The sequence below is a fragment of the Pelophylax lessonae genome (assembly GCF_965119305.1).
Source record: "Pelophylax lessonae genome assembly, chromosome: 5".
NCBI classification, from domain to species: Eukaryota; Metazoa; Chordata; class Amphibia; order Anura; family Ranidae; genus Pelophylax; species Pelophylax lessonae.
The window spans coordinates 52,987,537-53,009,603 of NC_138772.1; the positions used below are offsets into that span (position 1 = coordinate 52,987,537).

General features: G+C 41.2%; 1 protein-coding gene across 1 annotated transcript in view; it reads right to left on the bottom strand.

The window, feature by feature from the left end:
- Nucleotides 1–22,067, bottom strand: part of VPS50 (VPS50 subunit of EARP/GARPII complex) — a 428,941-nt gene that overhangs the window by 88,113 nt on the left and 318,761 nt on the right. Inside the window, exons 14-15 of the mRNA XM_082258038.1 lie at nucleotides 14,089–14,174; nucleotides 4,414–4,508 (exon numbers count right to left, since the gene is read on the bottom strand). Of these exons, the coding sequence (XP_082114164.1) occupies nucleotides 4,414–4,508; nucleotides 14,089–14,174 (181 nt within the window). The remainder of the gene's footprint in view (nucleotides 1–4,413; nucleotides 4,509–14,088; nucleotides 14,175–22,067) is intronic.

Consider the following 22,067-nt stretch of genomic DNA (forward strand, 5'->3'; position numbering starts at 1 on the left):
TGAATTCACAAAAAATAAGGCCTCAGTCTGCTGATGCCAATGCATGTTGAAGTTGGCTCTGTTTAATGCTGCAATTGCAAGACATGATTACAGCATTAAAAGCATGAATAAAAAAATAAAAATAAATTTGATCAGATGTGGTTTCATATTTTGTCTATTTGTTAGCCTATAATGTAAAACATAAGTAAGGAATTTGTTAAAACGGTGTTTCAAAATAACAATACCCAATAATCTTTGAAATAAAAGTGTAAATGATTTTGGTAGGCAAATTTGCCATAGAGTTATAGTCAAGCTAACCAAAACATACTGATGCTGCTAAAATTGGCCTGGACAATTTTCATGACCTCACACAGTAAGCTTTAAAACACACAAGCTGCATGAAATGTAGGTCTTTTTTGATGTAAAATATATATCAATAAAACATGTATAATTCATGTGGCAACTCCAGCAGGTGAGGCAGAAAATGGATTCTCTTCTGTAGAATATGCAATCAAAAATCACAAAAAGCACGATTCAAATCAACATAAAAGAATACTTTCCATATGAAATACTATGTAAAGTTGCACAGTAATTTACTAGCAAGCACCAATCTCACCTCTCATGTTTTTATCAAATGCCCTGAGACACCAGAAAGCCAGGACACTCCAATATGTCAACAACAACTTTACTTTCCTAAGCACTCCCATACCTCACTGTTGGCCACTTTAGGTGTCCATAATATATAAAACCCTGGAGTTCCAGGGCACTCATTAAAAAAAAAGAAAAAACTGAGTTTGTGCAGGTAATGGAGAACTACAGTAGTTGCTTTTAGTTCCAGGTGAAGATTTACAAATTTCATATGGAAAGGGTTACTTAAAGTTAAGGTAGGTAAAAATAAACACTAATGGGAAAAGGGGTGTCTAAGAAAAAAAAGAAGAAAACATTGGACAAAGGCCACAAAAGGAGGAATAATCAAGATATGTATAAAATGTATACTTTTATTTAATCCCAAAAAAAAGTTAAGAGATCATATACAGGGGTGTCGATTTGATAGTGTATTTTGATTTACCATTACTTTGATAGATCAAAACTCCTTCAGACATATATTTCCAACCAAATTGGAAATATTTAGTAGAGAGAGATAGAGATATCGCTCTATCAAATAATTTCAAATAATATGCATTATAATTGCATACAAATATATATTTAACTAAATTTGCACTTTATTTGAGAATAAGCAAAAAAAAAAAAAAACTTAAAACCACTTAAAAAACAATATTTCCAGCACAGCAATTTGGACTGTATGTACAAATTTATTCTTTTTATAACTAATTTACTATAACTATAATTTTTCTTTATCAATTTATATAATTGTCTACGTACATCATTTGTAGCTAGTTACTGATATTCTTCTATCACCCCAGGCACCAGAAAACAAGTACTTAAAAAAGGACTTAGGGCTCTTTCACACGGTCCGCCTCCATAGGCGGATCCGTGCTGCTCAGCGGGGATCGATCCGCGATCCCCGCTGAGCCGGCGGATGTCAGCTCCGTCTCCGCTCTCATCCGATCCGATACCTGAACGGATGGAAAAATAGGGTTTCAATCCGTCTAGATTTCACGGACAGGATCAGATATGGATGTCAGCGGGTGTCAGCGGAGGTGTCTCCGCTGACATCCGCTGCCCCATAGAGCTGCATGGAGGATCCGATCAGATCCGCCTAAAAAACTGACAGGCGGATCTGATCGGACTGCCCATGTGAAAGAGCCCTTAATAGGTTTACTTTGAAAATAAACTCAATATAATGAAGTGCTCAATGGAAAAATACATTAAAACACAAATATAGTAGCAAATTTCTCACAATGCAACTAATATAAATGTTGCCAGTGTACTCAAGTTGTCATTCCACAATCATCACAATAGATGCATAAATAGTTGGTATAGGTCTGGAGAATTATCAAGTCAGAACCTTGTAATGTGAACGAAGTATCCTCATTGATGTCGGGAACTGTATCCATTTCAGTACTAATTCATGGGTATTTTGGTTACATCCTATTCTTTGCGGCAAGGTGTACATCAGGTCCAAACCTTGGAATTGTATAATGTCAAGAATGTCCTAATTAAAAAAGTCTTTATATTTGTCAACCCTCCCAGGGTGCCCATTGTAATTTTACTATAAGCCATCACAACTTAAATGCACGTTAAATGCATGTATGAGGTCTTGTTTTTGTTTTGTGTTGTTAAGTGTCTGTAACGGAACCTCAACCCACACTTTAGACCCCATTCACACTACCGCGACTTGTCAGGCGACTGGTCAGCCTGACAAGTTGCGGTCCATGCAGTGCTACTGGAACCGTTCTAATAGGAGCGACTTAAGTCGCTCCGACTTAGAAAAAGGTTCCTGTACTACTTCGGAGCGACTTGCATAGAAATTCATTATATGGAGTCCGTGCAAGTCGCGCCGAAGTCGCGGTGCACGCGACTTCACAGGTCGCCCCCGAAGTCGTGCCGCGTTAGTGTGAACCGGCACTGGACTTCTGTCAGTATACGGCATCAACAAAAGTGCCCTCTTAAGCAGCTGTGAGCCTTTATGTTATACATGCATATAATATGTGGTTTGTGTTTATAGTCTTTATTATTGTCAACCCTCCCTAGGTGGCCTTTCTAATAAAACCATAAGCCACCACAACCATGCCATGCAAGGCACATAGTATATCCTATCTATGAGGTCCTTGAAAAGGCCATTCAACAAGAGTCCCCTTAAACTGCTATGAGACTTCAAGCAATGCACGCATGTAATATGTGCATGGGGTCTTACCACCCTTTTTCATTTCCCATGATCAAACATCCTTTCAAGGGGCATAAAACAGGAAGGTCCTCTATACAAAGGGGTCTTTAAGATTATAAACAAAGAACCAGTTTACAGTCCTTCACACTTTGGGGACTCACGACTGGTCAGTGGAAGTAGAAAAATGACAGAATGTCTGTGGTCAGTAGTAGGAGGAATTGTGGGTATTGGTGACATGAATAATCCCCTGTCACTAAAGTCAGTGGAAGTAATAGCAAATGAAGGCCCCAGTTTGGAGACCACTGCCCTATACCATGCTGCAGATAAACATTGTGTATTCCCCTGCAATTTCTCCCCCTATTCTATCTACCCTGTAAAAGGTATGATCTGTATACTTACCTATCCTGAGGCCACTCTGGTCGAGTCACATGAATGGGTCCCAGCGCTGGCTTCGGTGTGGAGGAGGGACAGCCCTATAGTAAGCCTGTGGGTGACTTCATTGCTCAGGCTAAGCAGCTGTTGTTGGCAATCTCTCCTCTTCACTGGAGCCGGCTGCGGGAGAGGTCAGGTGACCGGATTGCCCTGACTATACTTCCACTTTAATTATGACTGAGGCCACAAAAGGGTCCCAAGGATATACAGTAACAGAGTCATAACACATTATAATATTAATCTGTAACACAACCATGTCGGAATACTGCTGCAGACATCTTTTTGGAAACAAAGATGGTCTCTGTATGCAGTGGTGAGATATAATGAAGTTATAAATATTAGGGACCCAAGGGTTCATGATTTTAGAAAAATACACTTGTTCCACACTTGGTACTTATGATACTGCATCTATGATGGACCTAAATATGAAACAAGCAGATTTATAACAAGTACTTGTTAAAGAGTTTGTAACCTTAAAAAAAATCAAATCTATCCAGCTATAACACACTGTGTACATGCTTGTTAAAAACGATGCCTCCAAATACCTTTTTTTTTAAAAAAAAAATCTCTTTTGGCCGGTCACGTGACTCCATGCGGCTCCCCTACCTCAATCTACAGCGAGAAGGGCCAAGATCTCCCTCGGACGTTAGCAAGGGGGGGAGGTCACGTGACCGCTGTGCTGGCCGCTAAGCCCCTCCTGCTGTAGCCCTTGGATGGAGAAGGAGAGCGGCCGGGAATCACGTGACTGGCCAGAAGAGATTTAAAAAAAAAAAGGTAGTTGGAGGGATCTTTGCTACTAATAGCGGCAGAAGGGGCTTAGACAGCACACACACAAGCTGACAGACAAGCAGGGAAGGAGGGGGAGAGAAGAGATCAGTGGATGATGGAGGCAGGTAAACTGACCATGGTAATCATGGATCAGCAGCCATTATTACTGTGGTCAGCACAGAGGGGGACACAGGAGCAGGCAGAATTCAACCAGGTTTTTTTTTACAGCTTACAGAGGGACAGATTAGAAAGCACAAGTACTGTGCTGTTTAACCTGCTATAAGGTAACAAGATCGCTTTTTTATTTTTAGGGTTACAACCACTTTAAACTGGTGCCTGCGGTGATCTAGCAATATATATCTTGCTACAGAATGGGGTGTCTTGGTGTCTTAAAGAAATTAATGTTGACTCAGTATGAGTGGGCCCTCAAGGACTTGGTCACTCACCTGCTAATTATATCCAGAACCACAATGAAGTCGTCATATTTGAAGTTGGACATATCTGTTCCAAGAAGGTAAGTTTTCACTTTCAGCTGAACATCCTTGAAAGCAGAGCGTAAAACGTTTGTTAATACAATGTAATGGTGCAGACAATGGTCTGAGGCACTGTGCTTGGCATGACCAATATGTTTGTGTTCTCCATTGTAGGAAGAACATTTCTTTGACATTCTGTCGCTTTCTATAGCACAGATACAGCCTCGCTGATGTCAACCTCAGACAATGCTACATAGCAAGTAGACAAAAGGAATCAAAGCCATAGTACACTATCCACCTCCCAGGCATTCACTGGAGCAAAGAATAGTTGAAATCATGGCAGAAAAATAACATAACGTAGGAAAAAGACGTGTATGAAAATACAGGGAGAGCTTCTGAACATGACGTACACGCTCCCTTGTAATGCTTTTTCCTCAACTTCCGCCAAAAGGAAAAAGGTAATATTTCATATTTGCTTTGTCATACTGTAAACCTTGATCATTATAATGGAGAAATATCTAGGTGTGCAGAAAGAGCATAGACTTGATGGGTATCTAAACCACAGAACAAAATGTAAAATATTGCAGCTTTTTTTTCTATTTTCAGGCTTATTTTGACTTGGTGATCCTGTTAGTAACACATTTCCTGTCCTAAGGTGACAACACTTACTATGAAAAAGGGGGATGTATGGTAAGTGCAAGGCAGGAATAATTCAAACCATTATGTAACAGTCTGTAAGAAAAATGTCAAAAAACAATGTATAGATGTAAATCCATCCAGGATTAGGATCACTCGAAGGGATAGTCAACACATCAGGGCCAGCCTTCCAGAGGACAGCAGAAGCAATCTCCAAATATGTAAAGGCAGAAGACTGAGTATAAACAGTTTTAATACAACGAATAGTAATAATCCATTCACATTTTGACAGATAAAAGCAAGCACACTGTATTAAACTCCAATCTGGTGTATGGTCATGGGGCTCGGCACTGGAGCAGACACTGTATTCCCTCAGCCGGCTGGATGGTAGGATAATGGAGGAGAAGCAGGAACGAGGGCTGTGTCACTAGGTGGACCAGAGCGTTGAAAGCGATGACTTAACTGGACGTACTGATGTACTGAAGCTGTATTTCGGTGCATGCACACTAGGACAAAGAATCGAGCTTGACAAGCGAGCTCAATTGTCTGTATCCTAATGTGCATGCTCCAAAACGTGTCGGGAGTACGTCCGGTCATCGTGTTTGACGCTGTGGTCCACCTAGTGACCCAGCCCTCATTCCTGCTTCTCCTCCATTAGCCGACTAAAGATATACAGAGATGGCGGCGGTGTCTGCTCCAGTGCCTGCCCCTGACCATACACCGGATTGGAGTTTAATACGATGTGTCTGCTTTTATCTGTAAAAATGTGAGTAGATTTTTACTATTCGTTGTAATAAAAATGTTACAGTCTACACTCAGAGGTGCCTCTTTTCTTCTGGCTTGACAACACTTACTAGCCCTACGTATCAGGACAAGAGAAAAAGGATGGGACTACAGGACTCTTCCTCTATCCTTATTCATAACACAGAGAGGTGTGGTTCTATAAGCCTCAGAGAACACTGGAAATGGTAAAAGTCATTTTGTAAAGTGCTGCACAAACTGCTGCCACTAAATAAATCCTGTGAATTAATAATAATCCGTACGAGCAGAAAGCACAAGAAGTTATCAGCTAACAGTCATTGTTTTCCATTTATCAAACAGATATAACAAAACACTTTCAAATTGTATATTTAAAAGACAAAAATAGAGCAAATAAGAGAAGCTCAACGTTCACTCATCGTACGGTTTTAATGAAGGTGCAGCACTGTCACACTAGGACAGAAAGTGTCAGGAATACAGAACATTTACCTCCTCTCCATAAATAAGGGGAAGAGGTATTCTGTAGTTCACAAAGAAAACTGGGAAAGCTAATTAATGATAATAGGGCAGCAGCAGAGGACTTGATGGCGGCCTTTCAAATCTGGGAAACAGATGCTTGATGAAGGAAATCCCAGGTGACACCAACAGATCTGGTGAAATGAGCTCCGATTAGGAAAGAAGAAACTCTTTCCTTAAGCCCCGTACACACGCAACGATTAACCCCCTTGAGGAATAAGTGCTTGTCCCCTATACAGCATAGATCGGGCATGAGAATGGGATTTGTCTATTGAGGTGTGGGAGATCTGGTATCCCCTGTGGTCACCCCTTCCCCCCAGGTGCTGTGCGGCTTCTGTGTGATGGGGACGGAGTGTCTCGTTTAATTAATCTATCTGTTGAGTGCCAAAAGCATGTATTTTTATATATATGTATGGATATATTCACAGTCAATATTGTGTAATTACTACAAACGAATATGCTTCAATGTTTAGAGCTGCAGAGTGATACATCAACAGAAGACATTGTTATTGCTTCTGTTTTGTTTTTATTTTTATTGTAGATTTGGACTACTAGCTATGTAACCACGCCCATAAGGGCAATATCCCCTCCCACAATTTGGAGGGTCATGTGGGGCCTGGTCACTTTAAGTCATGGTCTCGGTCATGGCCCTCAGCGAAACGCGTCAGCCCTCCGTCTTCATGAGACATTGGACTTTTCCATTTGATGCTGTTCTTTGGAATTGATATGCTGATCTACCACGCATGTTTGTGAGTAGTTGATTTTAAACAATTGTTATTAAAAAGCTTGCCGAGGATAATGCGCTAGGCTGGTGTGCCCTTTCTTTGTGTTTGTTTTACATTATCGGCTGACCGATCGTCCGACTTTTGTCCAGAGTGGTGTTTTGTTGGTTGGAATGTGCCTAGACTGCACACAAATTTTCTCGCCCAACAAAAATCTACTTCAGAAGTGATGGTCATGTGTTGGTTAGCTTTCTTTGTGTTCTTTCTTCACTGAGCATGCCCAGTCTTGCTCATAAGATTTTTCCCCATCGAAATCTGTACTGACTGCACGAAAATCGGACAGGTTTTGACGGCCAACAAAAATTTTATAGTCTGCACACCAGATTTTTTTTTGGCCGAAAAGTCGGAGTCGGTTGTCGGAAGCATCATACCAACAAGCCGAAAATCGGCAGATCGGACGTTGGACGAAAATTCCCTGCCAATTTTCGATGCGTGTTTACGGGGCTTTAGGGTGTAAGCACTGCAGAAAAGCAGTCTGATCCACCTTGCAGGACGTCCTCTACCAGAGCCTGTAGGGGGGATGAAAAGAGACTCTTGCGAACAGAAGCAACTAAGCAGACCCGGACATTCCTGACAAGATCCAAACAGTGCAGTGATATTTCTTTGAGTTTCGGAGCAGGACAGAGGGAAAGCAAGACAATATTCTCTTTAAGGTGGAAAAAAAGAAACCATCTTGGGTAGAAATTAAGATCTTGGTCTCAAGGCCACCTGGTCTCTGGTGCAGTACAAGCAACGGTTCCTTACACGAAAGGTGTGTTTTTGATCTGGCAGACCTAACAGACGTAATGGCTACTAGGAAGCCAATCTTACATGTGAGGTTCCCAAGGGGATATCTCTCATCAGCTCAAAGGAGGGGGGTCTCTGGGGTATAAGTTCAGACCTCAAAGTGACACAGGAGATCGAAAAGGGAGTTTGATATGAGTAACTCCCTGAATAAAAGTTTTGATTCAGTATGGTGAAGTAAGTGGTTTCTGGAAAAGATAAGACAGATAGATACCTGTCCCTTGAGATCACTCAGAGCCAGACGATGGTCAAAACCAGACTGAAGAAAGGCCTCCCATGTACAATGATAGATGTTGCGGGAAGAAGATTTCTGAAGCTGGGATGATGGAATTAGATATACCCCTATCCTTCAGGACCTGGGTTGTAATAGCCATGCCTTTAAATCCAGCGGCTGAGAAGCAGGGTGGAATAGAGGCCTTGCACCACTAAATCTGTCCTATTTGGAAGTGGCCAAGCCTGTCCACCAGAGTGCGGAGTATGTATGTGTATAATGTCCTTCTGAGCCAATTGCACCGGCAATGAGAATAACCAAAACCCTTTCCACCTCTAACTGGCGTGGCAGATGAGGGAGGATCTTTACTCTGAATATACACAGACAAAAGAGACATTCTAGAGAGTTGGAAAATTACATTTTGTAGAGTGTTTACACAAAACCATAAGGCTGATGGAATAAGCTGCAGCTATTCCAAGAGAATGGGGTCATCAAAGACAGGTTTATGTTCTTTATTCATCTGTCTTATCCAGTTAGCAATAGTCTGGCAAACAGACATTATGGTAATAGCCGGCTGCAGGACTGGAAGACTTTAGGAGCCAGTTCACACCACATGCATGGTAAGTAGGTTATATGGTTTCCAATGTAAAGTGTTTATTGAGGACTGAAATGTACTACTGGAACAACCCATTTTTTCATACATTCCTATTCCATAAATACATTTCAGCAAAAAGTTATAGAGGAGCGAATATCTATTCAGGATTAGGCCAATCCTCATTTAATGCACTTTCATTTATTACATCAATAGGAAACGTCTTTTTAAAGCGGTAGTATACTCCTCCATTATACTTTTACCTACATGTAAGCCTATAATAAGGCTTACCTGTAGGTAAAATTAATATCTCCTAAACCTGTACGGTTTAGGAGATATTCGCCCTGCATGCAGCCGCTGACAACAGCGGCGCATGCACTCTGAAGTTCCAGCTAACCATTTAGAGCTCTTTGCCGGCTCCTTGCCGGAAAGTAAACTCCTGCGCATCGTCATCGCGGCTCCGGCCACTCACAGCGCTGGAGGCTGCCGAACCCAGGAGAGACGCAGAGGGAACATGACAGCTCCCTCAGCGCTGTCCGGGGGACCTTGTCGGGGCTTCGTTTTAAGGTATTTCATAATAAGCTAGTATGCAATGCATACTAGCTCATTATGCCTTTGTCCTGCAGGTTTTTTTTTTGTTTTAGTGAGGATACAACCACTTTAATTTAGTCAGCCTCTTATACCCCATATGGGCTTGTTTGGGCTGTGAAGACTCAGGTGCTGCTAGGCAAAGATTATTTTACACCACGCCGGTGTGTCAACAGTGAAGAGCAACTGGCGAAAAGCCATAGTTTGTGCCTCATAAAATGCAGGGGTTGAAAAATCATTTGCAGCTTCCACTACAATATCAGTGCGCCCCTTTGCTTTGCTACTTTTTCATCCCTGTATTATTAACAGAGCCAGGGAGGAGAGAGACAGTGTAGCGTTTTTTAGGGTGGTTGCAATCATTTCAGAACGTTTTTCACTTTTAATGTGACCTAAAAACTGTAAAACTCAATTTAAAATCAAACTGAAATCTCCTACGGGAGAGGGGGAGGGGAGTAAAAATAAAAAACTAAAATAATGTGGTTGCATAGGTGTGCACACCCTCTTATAACTGGGAATGTAGCTGTGTTCAGAATTAAGCAATCACTTTCAAAATCATGTTAAATAGGAGTCAGTACACACCAGCCATTTTTTACAGTGTCTCTGAGTCTGTCTGTGTTGTGCGTTGCCCTTCCATGTGCACCTTACTGAAAATTATATTTAAAAAATGGGGGTGTTTGCCATCTTTTTCTATAGAGTGTAGTGTTTTTTGCCTATGGACAGAAGTCCTAAAGTTTTCTAAAGAACTTAAACAGTGAAAAAAAATCTGCTTTTTTCAGATTTGTTGCATTATATGCTTCTGGGAGCGATCTAGAATCAGAAGATTGGAGCAGTGTCATAATAGGACACTGCTCCGGGACAAGGGAACAGCTAATAACCTGGTATGCATTTCCTGCAAGCCAAAGGCCTTATTTAGCTCTTTTGTCCTCTCTCCCTTGTACCTGTGATCCACCACTGCTAATTGAGGAGATCCCCGGGGGGGTACTCGGAATGGAGGTGAAGGAATGGGGTTTTGCGTGTCCAAAACATGGAAACCGCTATAGCCCAGGCACCTGCCCTGCTCCCTGGCTGTGTCTCTATAGCAGAAGGAAGCAGAAAGCAATGAAAACATGGTGTGCGCATTTTCAATATGGTAGGCAGAAGTGCATTGGCCAGGAGGTGTGCGGCAACTACTTCACCATCACCATAAATCTAACTTCAAATTTAAGTGTAAATACACAACGCACCAAACTCACCGGAGACAAGTATAATGGGGAGTAACGCCATAAGCTGAATAACTCCCCTCACCTGCACATATGCATTCACTTGTGTGCTAAGCACTGTGGGTTGTGTATAGTCAGGAAGGGTCCAAATAAAAGGGTAAATATCTTAGCTTTGTCCATTACAGTGGGCATACCTCTAAAGTGGTCTAGGAAACCGAGATGGACTACAGCCTTGGACATGTATAGCACCCTGTGGATAACTACACAACAATGCGCCAAGAGTCTGAAGAAAAAAAACAGATGGTTTAAAAAATAAAAAAAATCTCCAAAAGAAGGAGAGGTCTAATCACCTGATGGTAGCCTGCATACAGCCCTGTATCCTGTACTGTATGATTAGGATACTTTACTTAAAAATGAAAAAAAAAAAGTAAGGATTAGCAACCATGTCACGTATTTATGTTGCCTGTTACCCCCTTGGGGAGATTCAGCCAACATGCCCTGGTGACCATTAGCACTGGGACTAAAAGTGACATAAAAAACACATTTTTGAGTTGTCACTAGAAGAAAAGAAAGGAAGTCTTTGGTTGAGGACATGTGTTTTGGTGACAATAGAGGATTTCCCTCACTTCGGGGTGGTTTCATCTCATTTCATGGTATGTCCCCACTGGGCACAGATGGAAAAAAAAAATATGACAGGGATTTAACCAGTGGTGGCTGGTGCATATGGGGCGCCGCCCCCCCCATCCATGTGTCCGCCCCCCTAATCTACATGCGGGGTGGCGGACGCAGGGAGTTCAATGTGATTAGAGCCAGAGGCTCTCACAGGCTATAAAAAAGGGTGGGCTCGGGGCGCAGAGCACGGATCCTCCTTCTGGCCAATCATGAAGCGGGTTCTGAGATCACGCCGAAAGGAGAATCCATGCCATTGGGCATGGAGGAGGGAGGAGACGCAGAAGACAGGCGGAAGAGGCCGTTGCCGTCGCTGATGTCCAGGCAGGCTGAGTGATCCTGTCCTGCTGTGGTCCGGGGGTGTGAGGCCTGGTGTGGTCCGGGGGGGTGTATGGTGCGGTCCATCTGCCGCCGCACCCTCCCCCCCACCCATGGAGTACGTGCCGCCACTGGATTTAACCTTTCCCTACACAGATCGGATTGGCAGCTCTATGGCCAATGGTGTTTTATACAGCCGGCTGACAATGCTATTACAAAGTGGCTTGGTGTTATAAGCCTGCAATGTAAAGTGCTTTTACTGCCAGGATATCCAGGTAAAAACTTTGCAGGGATTCACAGAAAAAAGATCGGTTGTAGAAAACTGTACATAGTGAGTCAAAATGCCAAGCACATTGAAAATACATTTTGGATTTACTAACACATTAAAGCAAATCTGTTGCTTTTAGATGCATAAGCAAGCACAAATGCAATTTTTGAGTTTTGTTACACAGTTATCGTCATATTTGGTTATAATTTCGGGGTATTACACACTATATGGCCAAAAGTTTGTGGACACTTGACACACTGATGTGCGCCCCCTCCACAAACGTACCTTCCCCAAACTGTTAGCGCAAGGTTGGAAGCACGCAGTTATCTAAAAATACATTTTGGATGTTTATCAAAACAGTACCCTACACTGGAAATAGTTGAGCTAAATAATCCATAAACTTTAGGCCATAAAATGTACCTTCAAGTAAAGCTGTCCCATATTTAGCCAATTTAAAAAGATTATTTGATGAAGAAAGATTAACCGTGAAAATCATCAGAGAGTCCAACAACATTTGCAGCTAAAAGTGTATGCAAATTTCAGCTTTTCTTATGAATGCCGAGCTTGGCATTAACCCCTTTTTTTTTTGTACCCACGATATGATGGGAGATCTAGAGATGAAGTTGCAAACAAATCTTTATTTGTCCTGGAAATATCCAACTTGGCCTTGCCTATTTTACTCCCAGAGCTTGCCTATTGGTCCCAGAAGCCAGCCATCATATTAAAAGACCAATAAAGGGTTTTTGGAAGGAGAAAGTGGATAAAGCGAAGCTTGACATTCACAGGAAAAGTCAAAATCTGTAATACACCTTCAGCTGCCTCTATATTTACAAGTCTGCATAACACACGATACCATACAAATTCCTAAAATGCTCAAGTAAAATAGATAACAGGCATGACAAAATATATACAAAGTTACAATATATCTTGCCTTTTCCATATATCTACTGGTATTTTTACAACCCGTAAATCAAGTCAGGCAGACTTTTCCTTGCAGAAACGGTAAGATGGTTGCACTGCCTGTTAGGCCTCATGCACACTGCTGCTGTTAAACTCACAATTTTGTGAGTTTGAGATTTTATTTTCTTCCTACCCTTAAACTCCCCACTATGTTATTCTATGTGTCCATGCCCACATGGATGCTTTTAGCAGTATATCAGCAGAGATGTATATAGGCTGTTTTCTGAACGCCCTAAAATCGCGTTCAGGAGCGCAAAAATGCTCAAAAACTCTAGGCACGTTTTGCACTTCAGCGCTATTTTATTTCAATGGCCAGAATAAACCACAATACTGGCATATGAAATAAATAAACGTATAAAACTCTGCTAAACTCGCCTTATCGGTTTTGAAAAATTGCAGCTTAGGTGAGTTTATAAAGCGGATTTTCTCCTGTCAGGATAAACAGCGTTTACAAGAAACCAGAGTGCATGAGGCCTTAGGCGTTTCACAGATAAACTCTGCTTCTTTAGACGATATGGATGTCATTTCTACAATTAGATAGATGCATGTTTTAACAGAAAATAATCACAAGATAATTTTATAAAACAAATCATACAAATTCATAAACCATTTCCTTATTGAGTCTGTGCCTGCTGTATGTTTTCCTTGAATATTTAATACATTTTTATGGTATAATTTATGCGGAATTGTACTTAAAAGTGATAATTTAGAATGTAAATATACGTCATGCTTTGTGTGACATATTGGCATCGCAGAAATCCCTAGTTTTGCACTTTTTTTTAACCTATAATTCTCTAATGTATAACTGTGTGCAAGAGTCCTAAATTGTAATGTATCCCAGACAAATACCTCTGATTGATACTAACAGTGGTTCCAAAGGCTGAAGGTTTTTTACCTCCATGCATTAAAGGTAAAAAAAAAACAACCTTCTGTGAGCAGCAGTCCCTCTATCACTCCTTTAACCTACCTGAGTTCCCTCTCAATCCAGCGATGTGCATGATAGCCTTGGCTCTCTGGGGACTCTCCCTCCTCATTGGCTACCGCTGGTGTCAATCAGCCAGATAGCCAATGAGGAGAGAGAGGGGTGGGGTCAAACCGCAGCTCTGTGTCTGAATAGACACGCAGAGCAGTGGCTCAGGAGCGTGCCTGCTTGGGTGCCCCCAGGATGGAGGGGCCAGGAGCACGGTTGGGGACCCAAGAAGAAGAGGATTAGGGCTGATCTGTGCAAAACCTCTGCACAGAGCAGGTAAGTATAACATGTTTGCTATTTTTTTCAAAAAAACATTTTTTTGCCTTTAAAAATCACGTCAATGCCTAAAATTAAATAAAATAAAAAAAAAAGACAAATACATTTAAATAAAAACAACCTGCCATATGCGCGTTAATCCATGTTCTAGCTTCTTCTTAATATAGCTTCGATCAAAGTTATTTTCTTCATTTCCAGAGACACTATCTAGAAGAAAAAGAAGAGGAACATTAAACAAAGAAGGAAAGAAAAAGTGCTGAGAAATCTGATGAACCATAAAAGTGCTCCCATTCATTATTTATAGTGTGGGCCAACCCTATTAGATACAGAACCCTCTGAGGGCCAAATATAATAATTTATTGTAATGCTACATAAGACTATGAGAGACTGCACAGATACAAGAGACAGAAATTGAAGAAATGTTACAAGGGATGGTCAGAGGCTCCTGACGTGAATGTAGATGTAGTTGGAGACTGGGAAAAAGCTGGAAAAGACAGAGGACAAGTTACAACAGGGTTTCTTATCTAGGGTTCCTCCAGACAAAGCTGGAGGCTTTTTTGAGCAATTTCTGCCTCTCAGATAAGTTCGACACCATTGATCTTTTTAGCTTTTTATAAAGGGGTAATTCTTCCCAATGACTCCAAATGTAAGGAGTATTCTTTCCACTGACCATCACCCTAATGTATGAGTTGTAGATATAGTCATTTTTAGCAGGAGTTCCCTGGGGCCGGAGAGTTCATTTCAAGGGTTCCTCTGTGTTGAAAAGGTTGACAAAGGCTAGGGTACAAGAAAGACTGCTAGAACTCACTGCCATTACTGTTTTGGCTGAAGGCAGCACAACAGGTACCAAAGGGAAACAAGCAGCCCATGGACCACAAGTTGGGACACTAAGGGTTTACATAACGTCAGCTTTAGTGATACTGACAGTAACAGATGTAGGACGGAACGGTCAGTGGTTTATGGGAAAGAGAAGGAGCAGCAGCCACAGATGAAACTTACAGAATAGTATGGTGATAAGAATATATACTCCAATAGGTGTTGTTAAACTTTCAGTGCGAAATAGAAATACATTTTTATTATTACAGGTCAAGAATTGTGAACTTTGAGGCCTCCATTGACCTTGCTACATATTGAGTCAAAACTCTTTCAGTTTGAAACACACATTGCGTCCATTGTTTGACATGGTTTTGTTTGCCTGAACTTTGAGATGAGAAGCTGTGTCATCTGCCCCAAAAGGAAAATGTGTTTGACAAACTTTTAAATACAATACTCAGAAAGACAGATAAATAAATCGCTTATCACAGGTGGATCGGCCTTTGGGGGAAAAGGTTTACATAAGACATCCTTCCCCTGGTCTTGAAACACGAAAAACCAGAGAGGTCGTAAAACTTTATGTTCAGGCCATGACTCACACAATGGGCGAAACTCAATTTCAGGATAACACCTGTGTTCAACCATACACAATGCAAGTAAACTATTGTTTCCACCCTGAGAAGACAAACAAAACTGTCTGGACAAAGACGAGAATCTGTCATTTATTTACCTAAACACAAACAGGGGGATAAAGTTGTTGAAATCTACACGGAGTCACATAAACATTGTCACTTAGATTGATGAGAACTGCAAATCTCAAAATGAATTTCAGAAAATCATAAATTGATATCTCTGCCCCATCATATACAAAAGGTGTTATGGAACTATGATGTTATGACAACCTCCTACTGAGAAGTACATTATATTCTATCATATAGTAGTGTCAAATGGTCAGAAATTTCACCCATATTTTATCATCCAGTCCAAATCATAAGACCCGGTTCACACTAATGCGAGTGCCGGGTTCGCATGTAATGTCGGAGCGCACTGCTCCGACATTACATGCGATCAGCTGTGCGGTGCGAGTTTAGCCATACAGTTTGTATGGCTAAATTCGCATCGCACCCGGTGCAAACACGCACAGGAGGCATTTTTGCAGCCGCATCAGGATCGGATCGCACAGCGGTTCACACTTGTGCGATCCCATCCTGTGCGAACTGCACGATCGCACTGCGATATGCGATCAAACTGGGGGTGTCGTTAAGATTACATTGACACCCCCAGCGTATCGCATATGGCAGTGTGAACTGCCGGGGGTGCGTGTGCGATGCGGGAAAAGGCTGCGAATTCGCAGCCTTCCCGCATCGCAATAGTGTGACCCGAGCCTTAATGTACTGTTGTTAACATAGTAATCCCTTAAATGGATAATACTCTAATTGGAAACAAACCATGTATAGAAAAAGTTACATATACAAGCTGTTGTGTATCAATATATATAACTGTATATGTATCTATACAATTCTTACTGCTACTAATTGAAGTCTTGGGTTAAAAAGTAAAGTCCAATATATATATATTACATAAGATATATTAAATATTAGAATAGTGTTACCAAGATTAATCTTTATTCAGATACCTGGTGGATTAAATGGACGTCATAGATGAGAGCATGATTACATTTTATGTTTTTTTATAATAGTCTTAAATGGAGAAATTTTTAATTAATTTTAATATACTGGTTAACCAAGAGGTGTCACCCTATGACATCACCAGTTAATGAATAAGATGTTCCAACCAATAGGAATAATGTTCCTCCCACTGGGTTTGGCTTATGATAATTTTTACTGCCCTTTTGTTCAACACAAAATAAAAAGAAACCAGAGATGTAATAAGGGGACACAACACAACAGACACAAAACACAAGATACATCACACTTACAACATACACATTACAACAACCATGTATAGACTCATCTACACAGACGCCATCTTGGTCCACCATGTATCTGAACCTTTGAGGGACGCCAAAAGAAGCTCCTCCCTAATTGGCCACCATCTTGGAAATGCAGCCATCTTAAGGAACCTGGTAACTACCATTCTAAATTAGCGGCCATTTTAAATATAGTAATTATGCCTTGCTGTTACTTGATTATTATTTAATATTGTTTATGTACTTCCTTAAATGTTTTACATTTCGTATTTAAAGGGTAACGAAAGCACAATCCCAGCCGTATAAACCATATGTAGATTTTTCTCTAAAGAGATGATTTTTGTTTATATAACATTTTTAATATCAGATTAAGCGCATTATTTGCGATTTTACGTCTTCCGTTTTGCATGGCTTATTCTCACTTCATCTGCAGTGGAATGACTTTCGGCCATGTGATTTGCAGACTATTGTGGTCTGATTATATAGAATATTAATTTATGGTTCATACTACACCTGGGAAATACATAATCTTGCTTTATTTTACTTTCATCGTTTAGCTAAATATCCCATCGCATTTATCGTTTTAAGTTGGTATTTTATGTAAGGTTATCTCTTTGTGTCACTCAAGTATGATCATTTATGGTGAAATTATGTCTTGCGAATAAATATTCATATATATATATTCCCTACTGTAGACTGTTTCACTAAGATTGGTATATGCTTTTAAAAAGAAATTAACTGATATAAAAAAAGAACTTGGGAAAATTGCGTGGTATACTATGAGTGTCTGAACAAAATCAATTGGGTTTTTTTTTCTTAGATATTAAATTATTTGCCGTAATCGGCTGGAGGCACTGCGTCATAATTCTATTGATAGTTCAGACATCGCCTTTTAGTAATAAATTAAAAATTGTCAAATTTTATACCAAAACGCACAACAGTGTATATCCCTCGCACCTATGGGTGTCCTATTTGGGAGGGGATGGGGTTAATAAATAAACGTGGGTACCGGGTAGTGATAGCAGCTGCTATAAGATAAGTAGTGGATGAGATAAGGAAAACCCCAGGAAATTGGGATTTAATATAGCGCTTGCTAGTGCTAGCCAGGGATGGACAATTGCTTGTCAATAATCTGAGTAATAATAATGGGCAATCAAAGTGGTAAAAAATTAATGAATAATAAGGGCTACTAAACAGGGCTGTGCTGGAGACCAGAGCTGTGTTTATTCTCAGGACTGGATGGACAGTCATACAAATCCTTTGGCAGGACCCCGATGATCAAGATTATCCAGGAGAGGGACCCCGGACCGCAGGGGACTACAAGGCCCAGCAGCTACCTTCCAGGCCCAGGAGGCCATAAGGCTCTAAAGGTCTTTTTACCGTATGGTATTTATGACCCACTACTTCTGGTGAGTGCATGCCCCCCATTATTCCACAAGGCCAACACCCAAAGTACCAGCAGTTGGACTACTGGAGGACCCAGCACAAAGCACCTGCACTTTCCCTAACCTGGCACTGAAATTTTTCATGCACCAAAGTCACTTATGAACTGTTTATTTGGACATTTTTGGCACAATTTTTTGGCACTATTCTTGCACCTTATGGCACATATGTGTTTTATACTGTCAATCAATTTTATTGCGACTTGATTTATTTTATTAATTGTCACATTGCGTCAATTACATTGTGATTATTACTGTGTTACCGTTATCCACTCACGTGTTACACACATTTTTAGTATTTATTATTCATTAATTTTTTCTACCACTTTGATTGCCCATTATTATTACCCAGATTATTGACAAGCAATTGTCCATCCCTGGCTAGCACTAGCAAGCGCTATATTAAATCCCAATTTCCTGGGGTTTGCCTTATCTCTTACAGAACAGATGTTTTTAAACCAGTGAACCAGCATGACAACCAGGCAACAAACATTTTCAGAAAACCACCAGTGGTAGTATTAATAGAGACTTCCCTTACTGGACTAGACCTTAATGAAGGGATTTTATAAAATTCTATAGGGAAGATCAGTGAAATAGCATACATTTACACTTAGTGGTTGGGGTGGTGGGGTTACTAGCCTGTACAGCCCACCAGGAGCTTACAAGTAGTGACATTCGGTATCCTTGATACTCAACTCATCAAATCACATACCTGAGGAAGTAATTCAACTGACTAGAACTTACAGATTAGACCAGATACTCCTTTTTTACATCACCACTTACATTTTATTTTTAAGCTGAACTCCAGGAACTAGTCATAATGTCCCCTTCTAGTGGTCCGCCACAGTGCCCCACCCTATTTGTTACATGCTCAGTTAGACTAGGGGTGCAATTAACAAGGTATAGTTCTTACCTTATACCATACTCCAGCAGGGTCCCTCCATCCATCCTAAGGAGCTTTAGGCCCCAAACTCATACTTGCCTCCGCATGTACAATGCAGGGTTAAATAGCCCTGCAATGCACATGACGACGCTGAGAGACACCAGCACTTTGGGCAGAAGAGAGGGGTTCTGGAGAAAGGCATGTGTATGTCCCTGCTGGAGAGAATGCCCCTCACTTCTTGCTCTAGCTGAAAACTTGTTTGTGCATGTGCCCCATTCACTCCTACAGAGATGCCATGTACCATGCAACATAATGACAGACATACTCTCCATAGGAATGGATGAGATTTAGTTCATTTCTGAGCAGAAGACTTGGGACAGAGTTTCCGGTGCCACCTGAGAGGTTCCTCCTAGGCCATTCAATCTGCTTGGGCCAGATTAATGGACAGGTGAGTATACCATCTTGGGGGGTTTGGGAGAGGAAAAGTATTTCAAAGATTAGTTTTATTGAGGTAAAGTCCTGTAATAACTGTCACGATGGAACATCCTATGAGCACTTTTAAAATTGTGAAAACCATTGTGTGTTTATGCAATATTTACTACTGAAAACTCAAAGTGGATGGTGTATTTTTATTAAGGCTCCTTTCGATTTAACCACTTAAGCCCTGGAAGATTTTACCCCCTTCCTGACCAGGCCCTATTTTGCGATTCGGCACTGCGTGACTTTAATGGACAATTGCGCGGTCGTGCGACGTTGTACCCAAATGAAATTGACGTCCTTTTTTTCCCACAAACAGAGCTTTCTTTTGGCGGTATTTGATCACCTGTGCGATTTTTACTTTTTGCGCTATAAACAAAAAAAAGAGCGTAAATTTTGAAAAAATAACAATATTTTTCACATTTTTCTATATGAAATTCCCCCCCAAAAAAAAGTAAATCAAAATTTAACATTTTTGGCCAATTTGTTTTCTGCTACATATGTTTGGTAAAAAAAAAAAAAATCGCAATAAGCGTATTTCATTGGTTTGCACAAAAGTTATTGCGTTTACTAACAAAGGGAAACATTTCTGTCAATTTTGGTGTTTTTTTTTTAACGAGTAATGGTGGCGATCTGCAACTTTTTTTTTTTGCGGGACTGCAACATTGCGGCGGACAGATCAGACCCTTGACTGACATTTTTGACACTTTTGATGGTACCAGTGACATTACTACAGTAATCAGTGCTATACATATGCACTGTTACTGTAAAAATGACACTGGCATAACCACAGAGACATACGATCCTATATAGCAGGATCGTATGATCTCTGCAGTTGGATCAGGGAGAATGACAGGCGGCTTTGTTTACATCAGCCGTCTGCCTTTCTCCCTCTCCACGGGGTGATCGCGAGTCACACGCGCGGACTTCTTAGGGAACAAGCGGGGGCGGGAGCGCGCCTCTGGCGGCGCGAGATCGCCCCCTACAGGCTAGCGACGTAGTCCTACGTCACTTTGCCTGTACGGGGCTGACCGCCGCCATAAATAGTCGTGCGGCGGTCGGCAAGCGGTTTTAAAAAGGTCTACTGTTCTGTCCATTATCGAGAGAAGTCTCAGGGCTAAACTTCTAAAATACATCTACTCTACCCGGCCATGAAAGTCCCCCTTTATCAATAGACAAACTTTATTCTACAGCATACAAAGAAGATATAGCTATATTAATCATTGTAACTTCTTCTATCACTTCTTCAAACTGCCCTAATTAACATTCTTTGAAAACAAGATGGTAATGTGATAGAGCAGAAAGTGTGACCTCTTGTCTCTGCAGTACACCGAATAGAACTCAGAGGTGTCATCTGCAAGTCAATGAGGAGAAGTCAGAACTGCGAGTCCCCTAGACTTCTTCAGGTGTGTCCTCGGGTGCCCTGCGGAGTTAACAGCGAAGGATATTCTGTCTCATTTATTAAACTGTCGCAAGCAAATTATTTGTTGCCCTTAGCAATCGATCAGAGCCTTCTATTAAAATTTTACTAGATGCCAAGGAGATTTGGATGTTATGAGAAACAGAACAGGTCTCCTCTTGGACATTAGGATGAATAGGAGTGACTTTGGGCTACAACTTTCTCCTAGCTTTGTAAAAGGGATCCTTCAGCAAACAAAACACTCAAAAGAAGCCAGGGAAAGAAGCTTCAATCTTTTGAATCCAAGGATAAATAACAAAATAGGGGCTCTTTAACACGGCCGCTCCATATGTCTGTATATCACCCCATCCGTTTGCGGATGATATACGGACATAATGCATGTCAATGGCATTGCGGATGTCAGCGGATGACCATCCGCTGACATCCGATTTTCGTCCTCTCAGTTCTGTTCCGTTTTTTGGAACAGAACCCTATTTTTTCTTCCGTTAAAAAACGGAAAGGATGCAAAATCGGATGCCAGCGGTGTCATCCGCTGACATCCGCAATCCCCATAGACATACATTATGTCCGTATATCATCCGCAAATGGATGGGATGATATGCGGACATACGGACCGGATGACACAAATGTCATCCGTGTCCGTCAAAAAAAAAAAAAGTGCCGCAGTGGAAGAAGAAATCGGAGCGGCCGTGTGAAAGAGCCCTAAGCATGTAATTTACCTAATTCATTTGGAGACCTTCTTCCCCTTCAGACTCCTTACTATTTCACCTGTAGTAACAAAAAACTGCGCAGTCTTCCTTTACCTCAGTTCCAAGCAGTAAAGCAAAACTCTTTATTTTATTTTGGATTGCACAAGGAAATGTTAGAGCAGTGGTTCCCAAACTGCAGCCCTTTACTTGCCTTTAACAGTCCCTTGTGGCACATTTCGTTCCACTGACACCAATGATGGAGTACTATCAGTGGTGTATTTTGGTTTCGTGCTGCCCTAGGCAAGAAAAAAATCAGGCTCCCCCCCCCCCCCCAACCTCAATTTGTCCCACCCCAGCCACTTTGAAATTGCGCATGCCTGTGCAATGGTGACAAACCGCGTAAATTTTACTATCTGTAAGTGATGCCTTTACAGGTTACCACTTTA